The sequence below is a fragment of the Eupeodes corollae genome, chromosome 1, assembly GCF_945859685.1.
Source record: "Eupeodes corollae chromosome 1, idEupCoro1.1, whole genome shotgun sequence".
NCBI lineage: Eukaryota > Metazoa > Arthropoda > Insecta > Diptera > Syrphidae > Eupeodes > Eupeodes corollae.
In genome coordinates this window covers 234963105-234983049 of record NC_079147.1, presented here as the reverse complement: position 1 = coordinate 234983049, position 19945 = coordinate 234963105, and the positions used below count along the sequence as shown (strand labels likewise).

At 37.1% G+C, this 19945-nt stretch overlaps 1 protein-coding gene across 1 annotated transcript in view; it reads right to left on the bottom strand.

The window, feature by feature from the left end:
* Nucleotides 1-19945, bottom strand: part of LOC129941329 (kinesin-like protein KIF12) — a 72698-nt gene that overhangs the window by 21032 nt on the left and 31721 nt on the right. Inside the window, exons 2-4 of the mRNA XM_056049967.1 lie at nucleotides 13176-13347; nucleotides 12887-13114; nucleotides 4942-5082 (exon numbers count right to left, since the gene is read on the bottom strand). Of these exons, the coding sequence (XP_055905942.1) occupies nucleotides 4942-5082; nucleotides 12887-13114; nucleotides 13176-13347 (541 nt within the window). The remainder of the gene's footprint in view (nucleotides 1-4941; nucleotides 5083-12886; nucleotides 13115-13175; nucleotides 13348-19945) is intronic.

Here is a 19945-nt window from a genome sequence, read left to right as displayed (position 1 = left end):
AAGAGAATTCTGCACAAAGATCTCAGATCCAATTTATTCAGCAATTGAAAGAACACGACCATACGCTTTAAAATCGCTTCGCAGTTTAGGCCTTAGAGCAGCTTTTAGTGATCAACGGTTTTGAGTAGAGATTTTCTTTTTTGGGGAGAAAAATTTGTTTCGTTAAAAACCAAAATTACGTCCGTAGTGGAAAATTTCATAGGTTTACACACTATTTTGTATTACAAACGGATTTCCTGATACACTTTTTCGGGATTCGTAAAAATTTCCAATTAAATGAAATTCGTGATAAGCTTGATAATCTAGAAGCCAATGCAACTACAGAGAATGACAGTATGGTGCAGATTGTAGAGTGGTGTCATAATTGGAACAGTTTTCAACCCAAAGTTTAGGACATGCATTTCAAGGACATCTGGTTCATGTAAGATGGAGAGTTTGCAACATAGTTCTTGCCACAATTGATCTTTTAAGCACCAAATTTCCAAATCTATGTTATCAGTTCTCTTGATGATATGAATTGACCGCCATTGAAGCTGCGATTTGATTACTTTGGACTTTGTTTGTGGTACATGTGAAGAATGTTAATGTTATTTCAGTAATGATTCAAGCACTTATGGCTAAAACACAAACACACTTCAGCTTTGGCTTCGACTGACGTTAACGAGTTCAGCCATAGAAATTCAATGCATGCTATCACATGAATCTTTTACCTCCGTTTCGTTTGACAATCGTAAGGATAAGAACGTAACGTTACTTTATGTGACTCCAAATGGAAGTTCATAGTTCAAATTTGCTAAACATTGGATTTGTCTGACAGCCCAACAGCTTTAAAAATGTCAACAAACACAATACATCTGCTTTTGGAGGGATTAGAGGAGATTGGGCGTCGGACTCAAGGCAAGAATGAGTCCATCGGTGTCTATGTCGCGACGATGTCGAATTTGTTTGGGAGATTGGCAGAACCTATAACTGAAAGTAGAAGGTTATCAATGATTGAAAGGAACTTGACACCCTTTTACCAAACACAACTTGGTTTGGCGAGACCAACTTGTGTGTTAGATTTGGTAACGTTAGGTAGGAGCTTAGAAGCCGGTAGGGCCAACGTAGATGCATATGTTTAACCACCAAGTGTTAGGCAGAATAGGTCTTTGCTAGAACCGGATCTAGTATATGTAGGTGTCGATACCCCCTCGGTTTCGGTTGTTTCAGAGAACAACGAAACTCATCGTCAGGCGCAATCATCGAACCAATCTCGTGCCAATTCGAACATTCGGTGTTTTAAGTGCAATGGATTAGGCCTTTATGCAGATACGTGTTCCGTTCCTAGGCGTTGTTGCGGGTGTGGGGCTTTAGGGTTCAAAAGATCAGAGTGTAAGAAATGCTCGGGAAATGGCCACTCCTGCAGCAGCAGGGCGAGGAGTTCAGAGGCGTTGGGGTTTTTGCCTGCTGAAAACCAGCTGGTAAATAGGGTTCATTCAGGGTTCAACTTGGAGGCAAACAGGAATGATAGGAGACCATTTTTAAAAATCAGTATTTATGGTTAGGAATTCTTAAGACTACTAGATTCAGGGCCTTCTAGGATCATAAAACGTAGGGACTCTTGGAAAATTCTTGGTGATTTAGAATTAACTGTGAAGAAAGACACTTTTAATTATAGGCTTGGCTACCGACTTCCTTCAACACGACATAAGTAGTTTTTCCTTGACCGAAATCGAGCCGTTACGGACTCGGTAATGAGGAATCCCACACAATTTTCCAGAAAGTCTTAGCTGGAATGGGTTCGAAAGTGAAATGCTGAACTTACTCATTGAGCTACTGGGTTATCGCATCACCTCTTTAAAGAGATCGCGTGCGATGAAAGATACCTGGCTTCTCGGTCGCACACCCCAATCTTATGGATGGAGGAAGTTGCGGGTACGATACAGATCGATCACCACGCAAAAGATCCGAAAGGATTTCCTGAGGGAAAGTAGCCGGAAGGGTCAAGTTCGCCACAATGATGGCACTTTTTGGATTGCGCCCAAAGCAATTAGAAGATTAACGAAAATCGTGTGAAGGAATTTTTCCTTTAAAAAGAAGTAATTTTTTTCTCGGAAGGACTACGATATCTGTTGGGGAAATCGCAAAAGCTAAGTACAGTGTTTTCTTTTTTTTCTAAGAATATTGCTTTTTAGTGTCCTTCATTTTTTCCTATTATTCGTCCTTTTGACCTTCGAGTCGAAATATTAATTTCCGGGCATTGCGGGAAGCGTTTACGGCTTTTGATTTTTTTTCGTGTCGAAATAATTTTCTCCAAATGATTTCTTTTATCGGTTTTTATCGTTATCGTTAAATCCGTAATTTGTATGATATTAGAAAAAGTTAAAAGGTAAGTTATTAAAATATACACAAAATAAGTAAAAAATTTTTACTTGAAAACGTTTTATTTTTGTAGAACAGAAAATGAGTTTCGAAGAACTCCTCGTAGATTGAAGAACTCCGAGCTTATTCTTCTGAACATACCCGCGATAGCATGTATAAACTACTTCCGCGATAAATTTATTTTTAGACATAGAAGGTGCTTTTAACAACGTCCTTACAAAATCAATAGAAGAATTGCTCCTTAAGTTCGGTGTAGAAGACTTCATTCGAGAATGGATTATTTCCATGCTCAGTGGTAGGAAGATTCGAGCCACTCTAGGCAATTCAATCGCAACAAAATACGTGAGTAGAGGAACACCCCAGGGTGGTGTCCTTTCGCCTCTTCTATGGCTTCTGGTCATGGATACAATTCGAGTTGTGGACTAGGAGTTAACCAAAGTAAAACTGAACTGTTGCTCTTTAGCACCAAAACTAAAGAACCGCCCTTCACGCTATCATCGACTCAATGGTCAAATCCCATCATTGTCTTCCAGTGCAAAATATTTGGGAGTTATACTCGACCCTAAACTAAACTGGAAACTAAATATTGAAGTACGGGTTAAGAAGGCCTGTGTTGCCTTCTTAAAACTTTCGGCAAAAAGTGGGGACTTCAGTCGAAGATGATTTTATGGACGTACACAGCCGTAGTAAGTCCAATCTTAACATGTGGGTCGATTGTGCGGTGGCCTGCTCTTAGCAAAGCCTATAATATTGATAAGCTAAAGAAGTTTCAAGGGGCCATGCGTACTTGCCCAACGGACGCCTTAAACGTTATTTTGGATCTTCTACTAATCGACCTTTTTATTAAATACATAGTTTCCTGCAGCGCTATTAGGCTGAAGGAATCAAACAGCTAGTTGTCAAAACCTTATGGTCACAGCAACATAACGAAATTGATTCCCTCAGATATTATCACGGTAGACATACTGACTACTGCACTCCTACTTTGAACCTTAGTAAGGGTTTTAAGGTTATTTTCCCATAGAGAGAAGATTGGGAGGATGACATCGTGTCGATAGGTTTCGACACAACCATCTTTATTGACGGCTCAAAGATTTAGTGCGGAGTTGGTTCTGGGATCTTTTTTGAGTCCCTAAATGTAGCTAAATCCTTTAGGCTTCCTGACTTTGCTATCGTTTTTCAGGCTGAACTGCTGGCAATAAGGGAGGCATGTAAGATACTTAAACAAAGCCCAAACCAAAGCCATTAACTCGGCCACATCCTCATCTAAATTGGTCCAGCAATGTCGCGATGAGCTTGCGAGCCTGAATATTAACCTCGGTGTCACCCTGATCTGGGTTCCGGGCCATAGTGGTATCGTGGGAAATGAACGAGCTGACGAGCTAGCCAGGCAAGGATGAGCCCTTCATAGCTCACTTGCGGAAATGGTTAACATTTCTCTTGGTGCTATGAAGGGTAAATCTTTTCTATCTACCAAACTGAATCAAACCGAAGGTGGAGCAATGTACCCAACTGCATTATAACTAGGAAGATATGGCCCACCTGTAACAAAACCCGTACAAACGATCTTGATTGGCCTATAGGAGTTCATGCAGAGAAGTTGGGTATCTCTTACAACACCTTTTGCCGTAGTTGTAGTGACCAAAGAGAAAGTGAAACGATAATCTATTTCCTCTGCAAATGTTCTGCTTTGGCAAACACTAGAATTAAATACTTTGGAAAAGCATTCTTTCAAGAACTTGATGAGCTATCTGAGAGAAAGATTAGAGACCTAATCTTTTTTCTCAATGCGACAAAATGCCTTTAACATAATCGTTATGAAGCTTTTCTATCAATCTATCCCTTTCAATCAAAGGTCAAACGAGTTTTTGGTATCAAAACGGCGCACTACAGCGCTAATTGGATCTCAGGCTAGGTTGCCTTAAGATCGCCATTTCTACTTACATATGCCTTCTAAAAACAATGGCTCTTTTGCGTTACAAATTCAACGACCGTGTTAGTTCTCTTTGGTGACGATGTCAGTTGGACTTCTTTTTTTGGGGTTATTTTGTTAGTTTATATCAAAATTACTCCACAAAACCCTCTAATTATTAATGCTACCTAAGAATCAAATAAGTAACCACTTACAATCAATATTACCAACTAATGCATGCGGTTTACGTCAAAAACCTTCCCTTGTAACAAAGAACTCTGTTCAGATAAACCAACTTGTTTTTTAATTATATTTGAAAGACAAGATGTACGTCAATAAGCCAGCAATAATTTGTAGACTAATGGATGAGATAATTCGATGCATTAATGGCATAGAATCTCAAGCATACCTCAGCATGATTGAAAATTTGGAACATCGGATGGAGGTGTGCCGCCGAGATCGCGTTGGCCATTTTGCCGATATTTTGATCCATACATAATTGAACTATACCAATAATTTCAAAATAAAAAAAATGACAGTTATTTCCCAAATAATTTGTGTTTTGTTCAAAATCAACATCGGCCCTTGAAATTTAACCTCATTTGTGAATTTCTAGAAATTACTTTGTCTTAACTTATTTATTCTTCTTAATTGAATTTTCTACTCACCTTTTCATTATAAATCTCTAAAAATGAAGCCTTCAATACAAAATGTGTTTCCTTGCGATTCTTAATCAACTGGAAGAGGTACAAAAACGATCGGAAGATAAGTCCATGGCGTCGATCTTTCGGATTGGGTTTCCCAGCAAACTAAGAAAATAAATTTAAAAATTGTATTACATAGATTTTACAAAGAAGCAAGATTATTTTTTTGCTGAAAGAAAACATTTCAAAGGTTTGTGAATGACCTGAATTCGAATACAATTAATAGTAAAGTGACTAGGCCACATTTTTGTGAAAGTCCGTTTAAAATCGAAAGAATAAGCATGTTCAACATTTTTACGACGTATATTTTCTGAACATTTCATTTATTAAATTTAAAATACTTATATTCAAAATAAAGTTAAAATCTTTTCAATACCTCATTGAGGTTTAAAAAAAGTAATGATTCATGCTTCTTCAGTCCGTAAAGCTGGGCTCACAACAATCGAAATTCTAAATTGTACTGATGCAGAAATGTAGGGTTCTTATATGAACATGTTGTCTTTCACGAGAATAATCTTTGCTTGATTCCATTTTGTATGGAAGCTAATCTCTCGACTTGCTGAAAGAAAAATAAGTTGCGTCCATAACTAAAGCAAGCTGAGGATAGTCAATCTCAAAAATGATTCAATGTTGGTCGGCTTCATTTCTGATTGCAAGTTGGCTTTCATCGATTAACCTATCAACGATGTACAAAGAGCAATAATAAGTTGATGGTGGTCAGTTAGAATCTGGATGAGCTTGGATTTCCGTTTTGATGATGAACAAACTAAAATAACAACTTGTTTATTTTTGTTTACCTACTGTTTTGAATTCAGTGAAATTTGATTTACTCAGCATTTCAATGTCAGATTTTCGAAATTTTAAAATAAAATAAAATTTAATAGATCAAGAACAGAAAAAAAAACATTGATAGTCCCAACTATAGTTTCAAATCCAAGCATAGAAAATTATCGCAACAGGATGTGTTGCAATTGCAATTGATCTCAAATCACAAAACCTGATAACTAGGATTCCTGCATTATGTTGCTCTTTATTTCTAATTTCGTTGGAATTGCTTTTTAAAGAACGTCTTATTATTCTGCTTGCAGTAAGTTCAACATTTTATTTTCATTTCAAAACAAAATTAAGCCTTATATGTCATTTTCATGAGCCCAACGGACGACAATGTGGATTATCAAAGCAAGATTCAATCAATTGACCAGCTTGAATACACATTTGGTGATGAAGCCCCATCTAATTTGAAATCGGGGCTGCCTTGAACATGAATTTGACCAGTCTTAATAATATGTTTCTTGAACACTTTTGTGAAAAATTAATGTTCCAATTCCATAATTTCAGACTCGCTCAAAAATTGGTTAAAGGATATGCTAATGAAATTCAAGAGTGGTGGCTCAAAGCCCTGTACCTACAATATCATCAAAGTTCATAGATCTGTTCGTGATCTATTATGATCCTGAAACCTGAGGAAACCTGTCAAGCCCTTTTTTTCATCTTCTCCTTGACAAGACAAATGAAACAACTGCCCATGTTCTGTATTTCACTTATTGTGATAACACTTTACGAAAGTGAATTGGGATGTTCCACAATTCGTTTAAGTGAATTGGATTTTCGAACATGAAAATGGATGTTCTGTATTTCGGTTTGTTCTATTTTTTGAACGCATTCAAATCACATTTTTTATTTCAGTGAATTGATCTTTGATAGCTTCCTTCTGTTAGAAATCTGAGGGTTGCAGCAAGTTTATGAATTGAAGGAATCGATGAAGGTATTATAAAAGGTTTTATTTCCCTTAGAACATATAAAAAAGCGTCTTTTCTTAATCTAAACTGCCAATGAAAGCTTAAAAGAAAGAATTTACTTTATTTATCAAAACAATTCTATATAATTTTTACACACATTCTGTCAGGTAAATTCAATATATTTGCTTTATCTCGCAAAATTCGTCTTCTTATTTGTTCTCTTGAATTCTATTTCTTTCACTTAAAATTGCCAATGATATTGCACCCATTTTCACAACAGCAAACATTTTACTTCAGAAACAAAATAAAAATGGATGATCCTTCAGTTCTGACAGTTAGAAGCAATTTCGAAATTTTCGAAATCGATCGAATTGAAGAGCATGCGATTTCAATTCACTTTCGATCGAAATTCGGAACAATTGATTTTAAATGTGGTTAGTTTTTAGATAAAGACTATAAACATTTGTAATATATTTTTTTTTATTTTTATATATAAATTTGTTGTTTTTATAAAATTTTATATATATTTTTTATTTAATTTTTAAAATTTTCAAATAAATTTATTAAAAATAAATGCTTTAAAATAAAATTAAAATAGTAAAAGCAAAAAAAAAATAAGGAAAATTAGTTAGAAGTTTACATTCCTGAAAAGAAAAGAAAAGAAAAGAAAACGCACTTAGTAGCTTTTATTTCTAGGACGATAAACTGGTTTTGAACTATTAAAAATATATGTACATACATGCATTACAAAAAATTCTTTTAATAAAAGAAATTCAAATACCTTTTCAAAATTTCCAAAAGCTCATGTAGTACTTCAGAATCAGATAGTATTGGCCGTTTTCTATCTCCACATCTTGCCTAATTTTTGGCTCAGTTTTGATTGTTAAGGGCCGCTATAAAAATAATAATGCAATTTAAAAAACTAAAATCAATTGAAAAACAAAAATACTTACAATACGATCTGATTCGTTCAGTTACATGGAGAAATCTGGGTGCTGATTTTTTCTGACCGCTTCTTCGTTTTGCTTTCTCAAAAAGCAAAACCTCTGCCACTAAATTAAATTTTTAAAATTTTATAATTAAAGAGAAACATTTAAAATAAATAAGTAAAATTTTCTTACATTTTTTATTATAGTTTTTGCCAGCACATACTGCATTTTTTGGGAGCAAATAATATTATATTAAAATTTTAATATTCACTCCCGACACTTTTACGAACTATGAGTTTTTTGAAGTTCGATCAGAAAATTTTTGATTTCAAGCTTACTACAATCAGAATAACAAAAATAAAGAACATGTGGATTTGAGCAGTGTTTTTAACAACTAGTGAACCAAAATAGGGGTCTTGCACATGTTCGGTCACCGGGTACACTTACTAATAGTGACCGATGTCAAAAGTGACAGATCTCAGAAGTAAAAGATATTAAAAATGACAGTCGTTAAAAGTGAAAGGCATTAAAAATGACTTTTGACTTCTATTTTCTTTACACAATCACGCAGGTTAGTCACTCGTTTTTGTACCTTCACCACTAATTTCAAAAATTATAAAGTCGAGGAAACAATGCAAGGACTTCTCTTTGCATTCCAAGGGTGGAATATTTTCAACTTTAAAAATATATACTATAAAAAAGCTACATCATTTTTATTATTTTAAATAAATATAGTTAAAAAAAAAGAGTAACGAATTTTATTTTTCTAAACAACATCATTCAAATTTTGTCCATGTTTTCAATGCACTCGAAATACGATTATAGCCAAATTTTTGACATACTTTTTTCTTGGTTTACAAAGTCCATTCGATATTGACATCTGCGAGTTGTATAATACAGTCAAATCTATGAAGCAAACAACCCATGGGTGGAAATCGGCTAATGTGATTGGTGATAAATGACAATCAAAATGATCGAATTTGATCTACATACGAGTAAGGTGATAGTCAAATTGATACCTAAAAAGCTATCACAAAAAAATGTGATAGTCGTTTTCAAATAAATTTGTTTATTCCGAATAGAGCTACCAGACGCTCACACAAACGACCGGAAAATTTTCTTAGTTCACTTTGTTTCTTTTAAAAAACACCTTCCTGTGACACAAAGCTTACGACATTCGAAAAAAAGCAAGAAAAGTAAGAATTTTATTCAAAATCAGCCAATTTGAAACTTTTATTTAGATATTTTATAATAATCAATTTAAAATTTCACCAAGGCAACAACGAATTTTGACAATTTGAATCTGAAATTGTTCAATCGAATTGAATTGAGTTGAATCATCTTACACAGACGGAATGAAAATTATAGTCAATTTGACTATCAAAAAATTGATAGTCAACAATCACCTTAGTCGATTCCACCCCAGGAAGCACAAACTATCATCGACAACCTTCCTCAAACATGTGCAAGTGTGAAAAAATTGAATTCCCGATCTCAACTTCCGAACTTCACTTAACACTGTGCTCGCTTAAAGGGACAACCCCATCTCTCGACAGAATATCCTACCCAATGGTAAAACATCTACCTGAATCTTCCAAATCTCGACTATGCATGCTATAAAATAACATTTTTTCTTCTGAGATTCACCCTCAAGTTTGGAAAACTTCTACAATGCTACCAATTCCTAAACCAAAACGCCCCCCTAGTAAAATAGAGAGCTATCGCCCGAAAAAATAATTTTAAAAAGACTGATTTGGTTTCTTGAGCAAAACAATGTAATACACAAATTCCAAGTGGCATTTAGACCAAGAAAAGGTAGAGTCTTTCAAAGGATCAGAGCTCAAACAATTCTTAGCCATCTTTTTGGAGCAAAGCAAATCCTTGGCGATGTTAACCATGGTAGCTTTTTTCTTGCAGTTCTTGTGAATAATTATCTTCCTTAGCTCTGGTGTGCAGCTCTTGTTTTAAGCCATATTTTCAAACTACATAGTAAAGCTAAGATATTTGAACAAAAACAAAAATGTAGCACCAAATATTTACCGTTAAATAATATCACTTCTTCAATATTTGCTCCCTGTTTCTAACTATTTTTCCAAGCTTAGATTTCAAATATTCTTTTGTAAGCTGGTTTAAACTGCCGATATTAACAAATTAACTGGTTTATGAAACCTGCAAACTAAAAACATGTTCCACAATAGCAGCAAAAAGAGAACTGTGTGAAGAGCATAAACAATGATAAGAAAAGTGGATATGTTTACTCTTTTCATTGTTTCTAATTATTTTTCCACCACTGTATTTGATTTCAGTTCAATTTTCAAAAAATAAAACAACTTGTTTATTTTTGTTTATCCACATTTACTAAGCATTTAAATATCAGATTGTCAATATTTAAAATAAAATACAATTGAAATACATCAAGAACAAAAAAACAAAACATCGATCAGTTCGATTGTAGCCAAAGTCAAATCCTAGCATAGAAAACTGCTCCAACAGGATAAGTTGAAATTAATCTCGAATCACAAGAGCTGAAAACTTGCATATTGTTGCCCTTTGTTTCTAATTTCATTGGAATTTGTTTTCCAAGTACAAGTATACATCGATTGACCAGCTTGAATACACATTTGGGGACGAAGCCTCATCTAATAAGAAATTGGGACTGCTTTAAATATTAATTTGTATTTGGCGGGCCTTTAACAACAAATGTTTCTCGAACAATTTCACAGTCTCTCAAGCAAATAATATGTGAATTGGTGTAAGAGAAAGCTTTACCAGTCAAGACATTTTGTGTAAGTCTTCTTCTCCTTTCAAGTTTCAAGGACGGGTCGTTAATATTGTGACAAGTATAAATGAAGATACGAGTATAGTTTTCGTTGGGCTTTTTAAATCGCTGTAATTTTTGCAATGTAACTTATTTGTTTCATTGCAAAAATTACAGCGACCAAAACAGCCGACGAAAAACTTTATTTCAACTTATAAATAAATAAATATACAAATAAAATTATTCTTTTGATGGAAGAAATTCAAATACCTTGTCCTTCAAGGCTTCCAGAAGCTCATGTAGTACTTCAAAATCAGATTGTATTCGCCCTTTTCAATCTCCACATCTTGCCTAGTTTTAGGCTCAGTTTCGATTGTTAAAGACCGCTATTAAAATAAATATGCAATTTAAAAAATTAAAATCAATTGAAAAACAAATATACTTACAATACGATTAATAAAATTATTCTTTCAAGGCTTCCAGAAGCTCATGTAATACTTTAAAATCAAATGGTATTCGCCCTTTTCAATCTCCACATCTTGCCTAGTCTTAGGCTCAGTTTCGATTGTTAAAGACCGCTATTAAAATAAATATGCAATTTAAAAAATTAAAATCAATTGAAAAACAAAAATACTTACAATACGATCTGATTCGTTCAGTTTCTTGGAAAAATCTGGTTGCAGTATTTTAATTTCTTGAATTTCTTTCTGCTGATTTTTGTTGGCCTCTTTTTTACCTCTGAGACTAAATTAAATTTTTAAAATTTTATTATTAAAGACAAACATTTAAAATATATAAATAAAATTTTCTAACATTTTTTAAGATATTTTTTTACCAGCTGATACTGCATTTTATCGGGAGAAAATAAAATTATTTAAAAATTTCACTATTCACTCCCGAAACTTTTACGAACTATGAGTTTTTTGAAGCTCGATCAGGAAATGTTTGGTTTCAAGCTTTCGTTTGATGCCCCCAACAACTTTCCACTGGGGTTAGCACCCAATCTACAGTTGAAGTAGTAGGCACCCGATGTTCACCGCGGGGAGGTGAGAGTAGGAGTTGATAGACAGAGGTGGGTTTTGAGAAAAACCTGTGGACGCTTGTGTCCTCTTGAATGCATGTGTCTGCCATTTAAAGATCTGCCGGTTCGTGTGACTTTAAAAGCTTTGTGTGCTCACGAGCGGTATTCAATTGCATTGTTTGTTTATTGTATACTTTTTCACTGTTATTAAAAAACATTTTTGGCCAACAAAAACAATTAATATGGAAATTTAAACCATGGGAACGAGAGGAGACCTGTCACCACATAAAAAGCTGAAGTCAAGTCTTTGCTCAACACAAAAACTTTTTCTAATTAAAAAATATAAAATACAAAAATTACAAAAAAGCTGAAAATATCATTAAAAAAATATATAAATCTGTTGTTTTATTCCCAAAAAATGTAGGAAATAATTTATGTAAATCCATTACAATATTTGAAAAATTGATTAAAATAGCCAAAAATTGAAATTTTGCATATAATCGTCTAATGTCATAGGCTCCCTGCAGTTTCAACTTGTAGGACGATAAACTGATTTCGAACTTACTCAAAATTTCCAAAAGCTTGAGAATCAGATCGTATTCGTCGTTTTCTCTCGCCACTTCGTCTCTAATTTCTAGCTCTGTATTGATTGATAAAGTCCGCTAAAATGATTCAGGTTAAAAAATCATGCATTAAAACAAAAATTCAATTTAAACAATTAAAACCAATTAAAAAACAAAAATACTCACAATGCGACTTAATTCCTTGAGTTTCTTCCAGAAATCTGAGTCAAATATTTTAACTTTTTTAAATTCTTTTTTTTCCAATTTTTGAAAAAGATTCCGCATGTTTCCAGGAGCAAATACAATTTTTAATTTCACAATTTCACTATTTCCGACACTTTTACGAACTATGAGTTTTTTGAAGTTCGATCAGAAAATGTTTTGTTTCAAGTTACTACAATCAGAATAACGAAAATAAAGAAGAACAGTGGCGAAATTTCAGTTTCAGTGGTTTTGAGCGAAGTGTTTTCAACAACTAGTGAACCAAAATAGAAGTCTTGCAGATGGTCGGTCACCGGGTGCACATACCAAAAGTGACAGAGGTTAAAAGTGACAAATGTCAAAGGTGACAGATGTTAAAAAGACGGATTTTAAATTAACCGATGTCAAAATTGACAGCTGTCACAAAACCTGAAATTCCGGCAACTTAAAAGAGCAATTTCGATTTTCAATTAGGGTACAATCAGCTTAACGGACTTGTTGACAGAAAATTTTAGTTCTTAGGTACCAAAAATCTGATTTCTAATTCAAGATGGCATTTTTCAAATTTGAGGTCTTCGCCAATATCGCAGTATTTTTCAAAATCCTTATGTGATGGAAAAAAATCCTAAATTCGAATTCAGGACAACACAAAACCTTGGTATGCAAATCAAAAAAGAACAAAAAAACATCTGACTTACCAGTTCTGGTGGTCCAGTCAAAGTATGCGTCTTACCCGAACCCGTCTGACCATAACAAAAAGCAGTACAACTAAATCCTTCGATAGCCATTTCAATAATTCTCTTAACTCCTGAATAGTCCAATATATCTTCTTGCGTCGCTCCAGGCTCAAAAACAACATTATAGGTGTAAACCTTAACATTTTCTCGATTACGCGATGCTTTCGAACCTGAACCTTGGCCTTCAATCTACAAAAAAAAAGAATCTTATTCATAGAAGACTTGAAATGAATTTATGAGTTGAATTTACCATAACTTGTCCATTTCCGGGAAATTGCAATATCATATCAGGACTTCCACGCTTCTCTTTCTCACTCAAGGGCCTCACCCGTACCACTACATTTATATTGTCATCTGGAGTCGAGGGTTCGCTTCCTGTTGACTTGGATGCAACAATTTCCAAGGTATCCGCACTTCCAATTCTGTAAAAATATAGCTTTTTAGACATTCATTATATACAATCGTGCTTTAGAAAGTGTGTGACATTGATTACAGAGGTGGTAGCCATAAAAACAATGAAAGCAAAAAGCAAACTCAATTCCAAGGGTGACGGCAAAGGTCATGTTCATTGTACCAAGGGATTTGTTGTGGCGTGCCTCTGGAAAATCAGCTTTTGATTTGTTTTGCATTTATTTGACTGGGGTTATTAACCTTTTTCTCGGCTTGTGTTCTTTGGGGGAGAGTAAGATTTATTTTTGTTTATCAGATTTTATGAATCAGAAGAAGGCGTCATGTCAATGTCGAGTCTGGACTGGACGGACACAGTGGTAGGTTAAGAAACCTTAGCCGCGAAAAAGCTCTTCATGAATATTCATGTGGCTATAGGGTAAGCCTATTAGGGTATTTGTTGATAAATAAAACGCACTAAGTGAGTACAGTATACTTAGCAGCACAAACACAATGTCTTGATATTTAACTTTGTGTTTTATTAGTTTTCTAGAAAATATGTATTTTACTTGTTTTGATGTGTATAAGGGCCCCCCATAGTGAAAGAGTTACTTTTGAAACAAGCGGAATTTTTACATTTCCATATAACTTCAATTAACATTTTTTTCTTTTGAATAATTTTTGAAAGGGTGCGGTGAGGATTTCTAGGACTAGGAAGTAATTAGGAGTTCTTTACCTGTTTAACTCAAATAACTTGTATTACTCTCATGTTTGTAACGACATTTTAGAAGTCATCTAATCCTACAGAACAAAGGTAAGTTATTAATGAATTTGATTTTTATTGCAGAAACAGAACAATTAATTAATTTCAGGGCTTTCAAGGTCTCAGTTTTGTTTGGTATTTTACAAATTTATAATCTTTTAAGCTAAGTTCTCCTGTTTCAAATCTTTATTTATGTTATATCGATCAGATCGTTCACAGAAAGAACATACTAAGAACAAGAAAGTTGTTCGATCCTTATAATCAGTCCTTCCATCGGTGCTAAACTGCCTGACTCCCTACCCTCTCTCTCCTTCCCTCAATCTTCCTCACAATTGGGCTGGATGTAAGGTGTTACACGACCAGTGCCGATAATCAGCCTGGCTGAGGGCCCAATTAAAAAACTAGCTCTGTCGCTAACGGAGTATCCGGATACCTGGCGACCTACGGATTAACCAGCCTTATCTGTATACACGGATCTCTGTACAGATGGACCACCTCTTATCCGCCACTCGTGGGATTCATATGAACAACTTTATAACAAAACAAACAAAACAAAAAGTTGTCTGCTGCTCATCCCTCTTCCACTGGTGCTGACATGGCTGTGGACACTCACAGCCCTGTTGTCACCAGTGGAATATCGGATAATCTGGTAAAATTACCCTTATCTTGTAGTGAGGCAGTTGTGTAGAACGGCTTCTCTACTACCACAAAAAGTAAACCTCTCGACTCATCACCACCGCGAGTTGGAGGTAGTAGGGCTGCGGCGCCAGGTCATTCTACCACCAAAGCCAAGAATCCTTAAGAAGGTCTTGGGACATGCGTAGTGCTAAAAGGATTCTCCAGACGTTTGGTGAACAACAAGGCGCTGGAGGAAACTCTCAACACGACGCCAAAATAAAATGGGCCAAGAGCTTCTTGGCTAAAAATAACGTAAAGACCAGCCAAGACTCAACGTCGAAGAGACAAAGGTCTATGTCTATGGGTAGTGTTTCACTACCCAAACGCCCTAAAGTGCTAAACACCAGCACTTCTCTTGACCCTCGTAAGGCAAATATGTCCCTCAGTGACGTTTTGAAGGACAAAATGGTAGTCGCGATTATCGACAGAAGCGACGTAGATGGCACGATCTCTGCCGAGAACTGGATATTGGCCAAAGGACAGCTGGCCTTCAGTTTTGTTGAGATTATATATCTGACAATCCGGGACCACCGCCCATCACAAAAGATGGCGGTTGACATCAGGGACACATCAAGTTGATGGTCTGTGATGATTGAAGGTCGTGCGATCTACTGACGCTGGCGGTTGGCCGACTTGGGGAGGTCTGGCCTGGTGCTAAGCTCGAGGTTGTCGCAAAATAAGATATTCCTTGCAGACCAAGGGTTCGCATCACGGTTCCAGCCATATTCAAGGAAGCTGACCACGTCCTGAAAGTTATCAGGCTCTCCAATCCAACCCTTCCTACTCACAACTTGAAGATTGCGAAACTAGAGAATTCAAAGGGTCCTTACAAGGGTGCAATCGTTATCATCAATGCATAGTCCCTTCTCCTCTAGCGCAATCGAAAAGTGTGATCAGGTTCGGGTTTGATGAAATACCGCTGAGGGTCTACAAAAAAGATGGGACCGAGGCACAAGCCTTTCACCCTTCCCCACCCATACAAGCGGAAACGGCTGCTGAGGAACCTGGCGCATCGGTCACATTAAACACATTTCCTTCATTGGAAGACGATGCATCCCTGGTATCCCCAGTAGCAGTGGAAGCTCTTACCACCGGCCAAGGTTTTTCCGCTATGGAAGCCGAGGTCTACGACAGCGAAGATGAGGAATCGTCCTCTGATATAGATGACTCCGACATCACTGTGTTGGAGGCTGATCGGGATTACGTTAGCGAAAATGCTGCGGTTACTCCAGATTAAATTCCAACACTCCATAAAGGCTTCGGCCTCCCTTCTTCTTCTTCGCTAATCCAGCAGCGATGAAGATATTGTCCTGATTCAAGAACCCTAGATTGTTAAATCCATTGTTCGAGGAATCAGGACTCCCAAATGCTATGTGCTAACAGCTGAAGTGCAAAGGCTCAACATCGGCCTCATCATCAGAAGTGATGCCCACCATACAGTGTGTGGTAGCACGGATATAAACGAATATCTTTTCGAATATATTCTAAACACAAACCTACTCATAAGTAACGTTGGTAAAGAGCCAGCCTTTATTTCTAAAAATCGACAAGAAGTTTTAGATATAACTCTTGTCTCCGACTTCATTAATAATATTATTTTGAACTGGAAGGTATCTAATGATCACTCCTTTCCTGATCATAGATACATCCAATTTAACTTTATAAATGAACCACCTTGCCAACCGATCTTTCGAAATCCAAAAAGAACAAATTGGCCATAATTCAAGAGAACGTTAAATAGTTTAGTAAAACCTGGACTCTTTAATACCCCCTCCAACACTGAAAATCTTGACGATAAAGTCAATAATCTAACATTAGCCCTAAACAAAGCTCTAGATACTGCATGTCCTCTTACACAAGTACGTGGTAAAACGAAACCACATTGGTGGAACTCAGGGCTAGATCCACTTCGAAGAGAATACATCATTTTTGAACGATAAACTTTTATACAGACGGATCAAAAACGGAGGATGGGGTTGGTGGAGGCGTATACTTAGATAGACTAAACTTAAGTCTCTCCTTTCGTCTACCCGATCATTGTATCCAAGCTGAAATCCTGGCTATAAAAGAAGTCATATCATGGCTTAGAGAAAACGCTGCGTTAAAGTCCATAGAATCTGTCTGTACTAACTAACTAACAGCCCTTAATTGTCGATCATCTCTTAGGGAGATGGCTACACAGTTCAACAACCACTTTTGCTGGGTGCCAGGCCATAGAGACATTCCAGGAAATTTCAAAGCTAACGAACTTGCAAAAAGCGGAACAACTTTACATCTGCTGGCTGACAATGCTAGCATAGGTATCCCCTTAGCTACATGTAAACTCAGGCTAAAGCAAGAAACCATAGAGAAAACAAACTTCAGGTGGAATAAACCCTAAGACGAATTGCCCTGCCATACAAAAAATAGTCTGTGATACGTGTCACAAAGACGTCAAAGACGCGTACAATTGGAAGGACTCTCAACATCCCTGATAAGTGATGTGAATAAGAAGAAACGGGAAGACTTTGCATCTCTGCACAAAGACGCTGATCTGGAATTACAATATTTTTGGACACGATGGCACTGCAAAAGTTTGGAGAAAAAGTGGCACAGCAATGGAAAGCCAAAATCTCCAAAGATCGGTTAAGCGCGGTGATGCCACATTAAAACAAGCTCTCCAAACCGAATGGGATCGCGTACCTGAAGACTTTACGAAGAAGCTGGTTTCTGCTATGCCACGGAGATTGGAAGCTGCTATTAAAGCTGGTGGAGACGCAACACTTTACTAAAATGCAGATGTTATTAAAGTATTAAAAAAAAAGTAGTACGATAAATTTTGTCGTTTAAGTTAAGTTGAGTATTTTTATGTGCACAATCTTTTTTTGATCCCTTTTTTCAAAATGTCAGTTGATTCTTGAAAGTACTTTTAAGGAACTGAACAAAAGAATTTATGTCTATTGTTAGAAGAATTATGTCACTTAATTACTTACTTAGGGTAGCGCTACAGTCCGGGCGGACCTGGGTCTCAACCAACATGCGTCTCCAGCCAGCTCGGTCCCTAGCTAGCTGTCTCCAGTTTCGCACGCCAAGTTGGTTGAGGTTCTCTCCCACATGAGTGCGCCACCTGAGCCGCGGTCTCCCTCTACTCGACGTCCCTCGGGATTGGATTCGAAGACCTTCCGGGCTGGAGCGTTGATGTCCATCCGATCTACATGACCTAGCCATCTTAGCCGTTGGACTTTAATTCTGCTAACTAGGTCAGTGTCGCTGTACAGCCCGTACAGTTCGTCGTTATATCTTCTCCTCCATTCTCCATCTATGCGTACGGGACCAAAAATCACCCGAAGAATATTTCTCTCGAAGCATCCTAAGACGCTCTTATCTTTCTTTGACAAGGTTCAGGCCTCAGCACCATAAATGAGAACCGGGATGATGAGTGTCTTATAGATGGTGATTTTAGATGCTCGAGAGAAGACTACACTTCTCAATTGCCTTCTAAGTCCAAAGAAGCAGCGATTTGCAAGAGTTATTGTTCGTTTGATTTCAGCGCTGGTGTCGTTGTCTGCATTAATAGCGGTGCCCATGTAGACAAAGTCCTTAACTACCTCAAAGTTATAGCTGTCCATGGTGACGTTTAGTGCAATACGTCGTCGTTCAGTATCCTTTTTTGATGACAGCATATACTTGGTCTTGCCCTCATTGACCACTAAACCCATCTTCTTCGCTTCCGTCGCAATGCTCAAAAACGCTCCACTGACATCACGCTTTGATCTTCCAATTATGTCAATATCATCTGCATATCCGAGTAATTGGATGGACCTTTGGAAGATTGTGCCTCTAGTGTTGACAGTTGAGTTTTGCACAATTCTTTCCAGAACGATGTTGAAGAAGTCGCATGACAGTGCATCGCCTTGTCTAAAACCTTTTTTGACATCAAATGAATCGGTAAGATCTTTTACGACCTTGAAAGAGCAGCGTGCATTCTCCATCGTCATTCTGCATAAACGGATAAGTTTGATAGGGATGCCAAAGCCTATAGATGCTGTCATACGCGGCTTTAAAATCGATAAAGAGATGGTGGGTATCGATTTGAAGCTCCTGAGTTTTTTCCAGGATCTGCCGTAGTGTGAATATTTGGTCGATAGTGGACTTTCCTGGTCTGAAGCCACACTGATAAGGACCAATCAGGTTGTTGACGATTGCGACTGGTTTTCAATGCTTAATGCAGGCAGCATAGGACTCCTTAAGAGGTTATTAGAGACTCGATCGGAAAAGGACATGGCAGTCTCTTGCGATTGTAGCCGTCTAACTTCGAAACTCCTCACAGTACTTCCTTGTTTTGGCTTGGATCGGGATATCCGTAGCCGTACCTTGGCTACAACGAGGTAGTTGTAGTCAATGTTGGCCTCTCGGAATGTTCGGATGTCCTGGATACTGGAGAAGTGTCGTGCGTCGTGCGTCGATCGCAATGTGGTCAATCTGGCTGACGGTTGATTGATCAGGAGATTTCCATGTCCCCTTGTGGATATTAAGATGCGTGAACTGCGTACTAGCTACCAGACCAGAACGTCTCACCCCGCAGCGAAATCGCCCAGTCTAAATCCGTTGTCGGAGGTGGTTTCGTGCAGGCTGTATCTCCCGATTATGCCACCAAAGATGTCTTCTCTTCCTAGCTTGGCATTAAAATCTCCTACAACAATTTTAATGTCATAAGCCAGGGCACTGCTCATATGTCTTGTCCAAGAGCTCGAAGAATATGTCTTTGGTGTCTTCATCTTTCTCCTCTGTTGGGGCATGCGCGCATATTAGGCTTATGTTGGTGAATTTAGCCTTGATGCTGATTGTCATGATGCGCTCGCTCACACTGTTGAAACTCAAGACTTTTTGCTTGAGTCTGGTTCCAACAACAAATCCACACCCAAATAGACGCTGTCTTTGTTCTAGGTAGCAGTCGCCGTAGTATATATCGCAGTCTTTTAGTTTGAGTTTGCCCCGTCCATCCCATCGCACTTCTTGGATGGCGGTAATATCTGCTTTGCAACAGTTTAGGGCTTCCGCTAATTGTTAGGCTGCACGTGGTCTGTTAAGGGACTTAACATTCCACGTACATATCCGAAGTTCGTTGTCCTTATTTCGTTTGGGTTGTCAACAGTGAATCCGTACGTATCCGAGGCGTGTTGGTGCTTCGAAACTAAATGTATTTTTTACGT